The sequence below is a fragment of the Pongo abelii genome, chromosome 23, assembly GCF_028885655.2.
Source record: "Pongo abelii isolate AG06213 chromosome 23, NHGRI_mPonAbe1-v2.0_pri, whole genome shotgun sequence".
Taxonomy (NCBI): Eukaryota; Metazoa; Chordata; class Mammalia; order Primates; family Hominidae; genus Pongo; species Pongo abelii.
The window spans coordinates 48,893,556-48,901,290 of NC_085929.1; the positions used below are offsets into that span (position 1 = coordinate 48,893,556).

Here is a 7,735-nt window from a genome sequence, read left to right on the forward strand (position 1 = left end):
TGTTTTCACCTCTTGTGAAAGAACAGTTTCTCTTTTATGTAATGTTTGTTGCAATACCGGGTGGGAGGGGGTGGCGCTGGGAGTGTTTTGTTGTAGTTGAGACTGTTACAAAAGAGCTTTTCCTCGGTAGCACCCCGCAAAACCTCTTACTGCTCAGTTACCAGGGTGTGCTGGGTGTCTTTTGGGGAGGAGGAACCACACAAAGGGAAAGGATGGGAATTGGGGGGAAATTAAGTTAAAAATGACTGTGAGTTGAGACACATTGACACTAACAGGCTGCACTTCTGGGGTCTGGCCGTGTTTGCACCAACTGTCTGGGGTGTGGGGGGAGGTGTGCACAGGATTAAAGGAGATGGTGTCCTAGGGCCCTGGGCTCCAGCCTGGGGAGGTACACACAGGTCAGCCTTTGCCTCCCCAGGGTAAGTTTCCGGTGAAGAACATTCTTTACAAGTAAGAGGATCCTCTGAGCCTACTGGCCAAGGGGCCCAGCTCAGGGCTGAAGGCTGGCCTGGGGCTGAGCCTGGCCTCTACTTACCGGCTAGGTCTTGAGCAAATGAACTGGCTTCCCTGGGCCTCCTTTTCCCTGTCCTTAAAATGGTGCAGGTGAGGACAATAGGGGCCCCAAGGGGTGCTGTGAGGGTGGCCAGTGTGTGCCCTGCTAAGGGCTCCATAAAGCCTAATTCGTGGTCATGAGAGGGGGTGCAGCAGGACAGGGTGGGGGCAGCTTTTGGAAGCCCCATAAACTCCAAGAGAATAGAAAGGAAGGCACCCGGTCTCCACAGTGGAGGCCACCCCTTTGGCCAGAGGGAGGGTTGGCTGCTGCCCAGCCAAGGAGGGGCAGAGAGAATCTGGCAGAACTCACTGAGCCCTCATGCTGGCAGCCCTGGAATGGGACCCTCCTGGGCCTTCCCTGGCCTGATGAACTGGCCCTGAGGCCACCTACCCCACAGCCTGGCTCGGATCCCGGCCACCCAGCTTCCAAGAAAGCCTGGAACCAGGAAAGGAGCACCACTGGCGTGGAAAGACACACTTGTGTCCTAAAACACTTGGCCTCTGGTTGTGTTTCAGGAACTGGGAGATGCGACCCTTTCTGGTGACTGACAGTTTTGTGCCTCCGGGCGCAGCGCCCTGTGGCTAGCCCTGGTATCCCCCCTCTCTCCCTGGCCAACGCCAGCAACAACCCAGATGGTAGCCCCACCACTTGCCAGGTTCAACGCAGGCTCCCCTGCAGCAGCCACGTGAGGTTCCTCGGGTGGGGAGCTGTCCCTCCCCCCTGCCCCACCCCCGACCCCAGCCACACAGTGCCCACCCTCCTTGTTGAAGGGCCAGGAGGCCAGACTGCTGGGGGAAAGCTGTCACAGCAGCGAGGGAGAGAGCACTGTCCCCCTCCCCTTCAAAAGCCACCTTGGCAAGGCATTAGCTAAACATCTTCTCGGTCCCAGAAGGCTTCCCCTGTGAAGTCTGCAGCGTTCAAACGACAACCAGCAAATCCCCAGAGACAGGTCCCTGGGAATTAGCTGTGCCAGGCGGGATGAAAGCCGCTCTGATGTTCTGGAGCGAGAGAATAGAGAGAAGGAGGAGGATAGACACTACCTGCCAGTCGCAGGGTCCCAGGCAGCAGCAGCAGGCTAAGGAGGAGCCAGTGGGCTGTCGGGGGCCCAGGAGGGCATGGGAGGCCCGGCAGGGCCCGCCACCTCAGAGGCTGGTTCTCCATCTGGGGGCCTGCTTGTCCGCGGCGACTCTTTAGTTCACAGGAGGGGACGGCCGGCGCTGACAGCTTCCCCTTTGCTTTCCCCACGAAGCTCCTCCCTGACAGCCCCTGACCTTCCGCTCAGAAGCAAAGCTGGAACAGCCCAGCAGGGTGGCCGCCAGATGAGGAACCTGGCACTGAGACTGGTCCAGGCCACACGACCAGAAGAAGAGCTGGAGACGGGACCCAAGCCTCCCCAGTCCAACCCCTGGTGGGCTTCACCCCGTCTCGGCCCCTTTCTAGCGGGGGCCCCGTCCAGGAGACACTGGTAACCGTGCAGAGGGCTCATGGGATTTCCATGAGTGACTTCGGGCCTTGGTTTAGCCTCTCACTTCTGAAACACTTTTAAAACGACCACAAGCATGTTCATACAAGCTTCTCTAAAATATTCCGAGAATCCCTTAATAAGGTGTTTACCAAAGGTAGGTTTTTTGGTGGGGGGTGTTAGGAAGGCTGGGGTGAAGGGCAGAAGCCTCATGTTCCTAGCCCTAGAGAAGGCCAAACACCCAGGGCAGGTGAAAGACAGGCTGCCCATCATTCGCCCAGCGAGAGCCTCTGTGTGTCCCCTGCAGAGGCCCAGGAGACGCCTCCTCTCTGGTCCATCTCTAACGTCAGCTCCTCCCTGTGGCTTCCCTAAAGCTTAGCTCACTCAGCCTCCCAACTGTGAGAACCTCGAACTGCTTCCCCATTAGCTGCAAGTCACAGCCCCTGCTCTCACTTCTAGCAGCATCAGCCTGGGACAGGAATTGTTTGCTGCCAGGACCCCCTTCCCCAGCAGACTGGAAGACTCTCTCAACCTTGGCACCCTTGGCACCCACACGTCTGCCTGCGTGTCTGGAGTGGCAGAGGAAAGGGGCTGGGGTGTGGTGATGGCTGGTGGAGCTGGAGGCACCTGGTACGTGGAAGACGTGGGCGGGAAGGTGGCTGAGTTTCAGCGCATGCTGAGCGCTTACCTCCCTTTTCTGCAGGCGTCCCTTCACTCACCAGATAAATATGATGATCCCAGTTGTACAAAAGAGAAGACCTCGGCCCCAGGAGGCAAAACAACATGCCCAGGATCAGGGCAGGTCCGTGGGGCGGGCATTTAAACTGCCAGCGGTGTGATGTCCGAGCCTTCTCCCACCCCGCTGCTGCCTGCTCAGGTGTGTCCAGCTGCAGCCCCCGGTGACGGCATCATGAGGTCCATTTCAGTTCTTTGCACACATGCTTTCCCCTGGGCTGCTCCAAACATGAACAGTGAAAGCCTGAAGACGTTTCCACCAATGCCACGAGCACTGGGAGGCTGGCAAGAGCAGGGGCCGCCCACTGGGGGAGGAAGACGTATGAACAGGAGACGTTTCCTACCGCACAGGGGGCAGGCGGGGACCCCAGTGGTATTGACTGTTGATCCATCACAGTGATACATGCTCGCATATGTCACAGTGAGATGCAGATCCGCTGCTTCACGCTATTCCCGGCTCCTGGGGGTAGCAGGTTGTCTAAGCACCTTGATGCCATGGTGAGAGACCTCGTGTCAATACCTCAGGGTACACGGGGCGCATTGGAAAAGCATCGGTCTGTGCCTCCACAAGTCTCATTACGACTTGGCACTGGGAGGCAGCTGAATGCCAAACTGCCTCGGAACAAGGGAGCCTGCTCTTCCAACCCCGGTGCTGCCTCCACTCCTGCCCCTGTGCCAGCTCACTGCCCCTGCCTCTCAGACGACAAGCCCCTCAGCCCATCACGGTGCCCCCCACACCACAGCTCTGTACCCCCCGACTCCCGGGAGTTCTGCCACCTCTGAGTCTGCGTCTAGCCTGCTGCACACCTGGTTTCCACGCTCGCCTGCCTGAGCTGCCTGTCTTCCTCCCCTCTCCTTCTTGAGCCTGGCCCAGGGGGTGCACGAATGGACGGATGGGTGAGCGTAAGGCAGGGAGAAGCCTTCCTCCAGGCTTGATGTGAAGGCAGGTGCCCAACACCACGCTGGTGCACAGGAGGCCTCAAGGGAAGGCGTAGGCTCTGGGAGGCAGGGCGGGAGGGGCGTGCACACTCCCCAGGCAGGCCCTGGGCTGCGGAACGCAGACGTGACTAGACAAGAAGCAGCTGAGGGTCCCAGCTCATTGCCCAGTTTCTGAGACGCTCTGCAGCCGCGCAGCCTCCTGGGGAGAGGCAGGGACGGGCCTTGGCAAGGAGCCCAGCAGCCCTGGCTGCGCTGTCGGGGCCTCGTGTCTGGCCCTGATCCTCCTCAGGAGCCAGGGGAATAGAAATAAAACTGCAGCCCATCCAGGAGCCTCATTTCTACCAAAACTTTCTAGCACCTGTCATGTGCTTCCTCTCCTATGCCCTCAGCCAGAGCTGTGAATAAACAGTAAAGGCCCCAAAGGCTGAAGGCGGAGCAGAGGAGTGGGCGGAGGCTCTGTGGGTGTCCCAGGGGCAGCTGCAGTGGCACAGCCTTCGAGCTAGGCCTTGGCAGCTGAATTTGCAGGTGAGGTCCCTGGGGGACCACACCTCTCAGCCACCGGCGTTTGCCCAGGCCTCCGTCCATCCCCCGTTTATCCGTGCATCTATGCCTCACAGTATACTGAACACCTGCCCTGCCCTGGGCCCTGGCCTCACAGAGGCTGTAGAAGTGAAAGAGCCTAGCCTCCCTGGGAAGCCTAGGGGCACAGCAACCTCAGGAGAGTGAAGCAGTAACACAGCAGTTCCGGGAAGCTTCCAAGTGCCTGACACTGCTCCAGGGGACCTGCTCTCCTCGCCAGTTTAATCCTCACTGCAGTCCTATGGGGCAGGCACTCTAATCACCTCCATTTTACAGATGAGGAAACTGAGGAACAGGGAGGTTAAAGTAATTTCTGAGTGGCTGCCCAGGAGGGCTTCATGGAGGAGGTGGCAGCCCTGAAGGAGGTGGAAGCTGGGTGGGGAAATGGGGGAGCCCAGGTGTCCCCTGCAGTCCCCAGGGGCCTCCTCGACTCTAAGACTAAGGCTTTCCAAATGAGACCACAATTATTGGCCTCTGTTTTCTTTTTCTTTTCTTTTTTTTTTTTTTGAGACAGAATTTTGCTCTTGTTGCCCAGGCTGGAGTACAATGGTGCTCACTGCAACCTCTGCCTCCCGGGTTCAAGTGATTCTCCTGCCTCAGCCTCCCAAGTAGCTGGGATTATAGGCATGTGCCACCACACCCGGCTAATTTTCTATTTTTAGTAGAGATGGCATTTCTTCATGTTGGTCAGGCTGGTCCCAAACTCCCAACCTCAGGTGATCCGCCCGCCTCGACCTCCCAAAGTGCTGGGATTATAGGTGTGAGCCACTTTGCCCAGCTGGTCTCTGTTTTCAGTTTAGTTCCACAAACACTTATTATGTGCCTACTGCATGCCAGGCATTGGGCAGACAAAACATAAGTCATGGTTTTGCCCTCAAGGCACTCCCCGTCTAGGGAGAAAAACAGATCCCCTACCCACGACCACCTCCAAGATTTTCTTTTTCTTTCTTTTCTTTTTTTTTTTTTTTTTGAGACAGGCTCAAAAAAGACTCCACTAGGCTGGAGTGCAGTGGCATGATCTCAGCTCACTGAAATCTCTGCCTCCCGGGTTCAAGTGATTCTCCCGCCTCAGCCTCCCAAGTAGTTGGGATTACAGGCACCCGCCACCACACCTGGTTAATTTTTGTATTTTTAGTAGAGATGGGGTTTCACCATGTTGGCCAGGCTGGTCTCGAACTCCTGACCTCAGGTGATCTGCCCGCCTTGGCCTCCCAAAGTGCTGGGACTACAGGCGTGAGCCACCGCACCTGGCCTCAATCCAGGATTTTCAAATGCCCCAGCGAGCAAGTGGCGGCTGAGGGACCTCCAGCCGGGACACAGTGAGGTCCTGAGCTCTTCATAGTTCCTTTCTGCACAGGAAGCAGAAGTGCCGTGGGAAGGGGATCCCTCTGCTCCCCGCTGCGGCTGCGGAAATCACTTCCTTCCTCCCGAAAGACTCCAGCACCAAGAGGAGCCGAGCCAACCAGCAGGAGGGACCCCTCAGAATGACCCTCTGAGCTGGCTTCGCTGAGGCAAAAAGGGTTCCGGGGTACTCAGGGGCCGATCCATCCTCTCTCTCAAACACCCTTACTATCAGAAAGGGCAGCCTCCATCCTAGGAGCAGCCGGGTTTGCCTCTGGAGCCGTCTTGTGCCTTGAAGTGGCCCTGCAGCTGGGTGGCACTGACCCCACCAGAGGCAGGCAGACCCACCTGGAGGCCATCTGCCCGCAGGCTGCCGGGGCTGAAAGCCTTGCCTGGCTTGTCTCCAGAATCCCCTCTCAGTTCCAGCTGCTTGTATTTTTGGCTCTTAAGCATTTGTTTGAAGCCAGACACAGTTCTAAAGGCTTCTCTTGTACTTCGGCCCTCACAGAAACCTTGTATGGGAGGTGTTATGACTGCTCCTGCTTTGCAGATGAGGAAACTGGAGTTCAGAGAACACAAGCCACTTGCCCAAGGCCACACAGCGAGGACGCAGTGGAACAACGGCTCCAGCTCCCGGGACCTGGCTTTAACCACTGCGCTCCTTTAATCAGGGCAGATATTATACGCCTCAGCTGACATATTTAGTGAGGGAGAAAAACAGAGTGACTCACCTGCTTAGGGTCACAGAGGGGACCCGGGCTTTCCTACTGGACACATACCATGGTCCCCCTGCTATGCTCGGTTTCTGGGAGGCAGCAAGGAGCTAGTGCCCACTCCCCAACCCCGCCACACCAAAAGGAATCTTCACGATCTGGAAGAAACAAAAAACAAACGTGGCATGATTTTTTCTTTTTCTTTTTCTTTTTTTTTTTGAGATGGAGTCTCGCTCTGTCACCCAGGCTGGAGTGCAGTGGTGCCATCTTGGCTCACTGCAACCTCCTCCTCCCAGGTTCAAGTGATTCTCCTTTCTCAGCCTCCCGAGCAGCTGGGATTAAAGGCGCCCACCACCACACCCGGCTACTGTTTGTATTTTTTAGTAGAGACGGGGGTTTTACCATGTTGGCCAGGCTGGTCTCGAACTCCTGATCTCAAGTGATCCGCCCGCCTCGGTCTCCCAAAGTGCTGGGATTACAGGTGTGACCTACCATACTCGGCCACAATTTTCAACATTTATTCCACCTCCACCATGTGCCAAGGTTCTGGGAGGCTCGGGCCCTTGACACAACCATGTCCCTGAAAGAGACGAGCACAGAACCAGGAGGCCCTCAGACAACAGATGCCAGAGCCACCAAGTCCCCCACTAACGGTGCCACCCACTTCCCCTCCTGGCCACGCAGGACAGCCCCAGGGTTGGCCTGTGCTGATGGTGCCACCTGGTGGTAGACGTGGGAACGCCCTCACCTGAGATTTCCTCTCCGAGACCCTTTTTCCCCCTCTAGGGTTCCTGGGCTGCCCTGAGGCTACCGCCCAGCAAGATCAAGATAGGGCTTGAGCGGCAGTGGGATAGGGCAGTGGGGGTTCCGGGATGGTCCGGTGCAGGCAGAACGCCGCACAATCTCCTCTAGGGCAGCCTCCAGCGGAGACGGTTATTGGCCGCCAGGCAAGCCAGTCCCATCCTTCCCAGCAACTGGGACTTTCCGGGCAGGGCTCCCCAGCGCGGGTTCACCTAATTAAGGAAGCAATGGGCCTCCCCTGAGGCTATTCATGCTTCCTCACCCACAGTTCTCAGGTTCTGTGAGACCAGAGCCTCAGTCTCCCGTGAGCACAGGGTGTGTGTGGCTGCCGCTAATCTGCAGACGCTGGCTCCACCCCACAGAGTTGCAGGGCCAGGAAATCTGCATTTAAACAGACCCTGGCTCTCACACTTCGGAAACTGCTCGAAGCACCTCTCAAATATGGGACAGGTTTGATACTCCCTCCCCCTCTCCGTTCCCCCACTTCTCCCTTCTTCGCCCTCTTTCCCACTTCCTCCCTCCTCCCCGCCCCTTCTGCCCCCAACCTGCCCTCCCTCCTTTTCTTCCTCCTCCTCCTCCCGACAACCTTTCTCCCCTCCCCTCTCCCTCCCC

At 57.5% G+C, this 7,735-nt stretch overlaps 1 protein-coding gene across 3 annotated transcripts in view; it reads right to left on the minus strand.

The window, feature by feature from the left end:
* NFAM1 (NFAT activating protein with ITAM motif 1) overlaps nucleotides 1–7,493 on the minus strand; it is a 54,715-nt gene extending 47,222 nt beyond the window's left edge. Inside the window, exons 1-3 of one of the 3 annotated variants that reach the window (XM_054543564.2) lie at nucleotides 7,071–7,493; nucleotides 6,725–6,902; nucleotides 6,341–6,480 (exon numbers count right to left, since the gene is read on the minus strand). Coding sequence is in view for 2 of the 3 variants with exons in the window: in XM_054543563.2 (XP_054399538.2) it covers nucleotides 1,594–1,714 (121 nt within the window). In the remaining variant the exon portion in view is untranslated. Of the gene's footprint in view, nucleotides 1–1,593; nucleotides 1,872–6,340; nucleotides 6,481–6,724; nucleotides 6,903–7,070 lie in introns of those variants that run through there. The other 2 variants (XM_054543563.2, XM_002831217.6) reach the window with 2 other exon arrangements.
* Nucleotides 7,494–7,735: the final 242 nt, after the last annotated feature.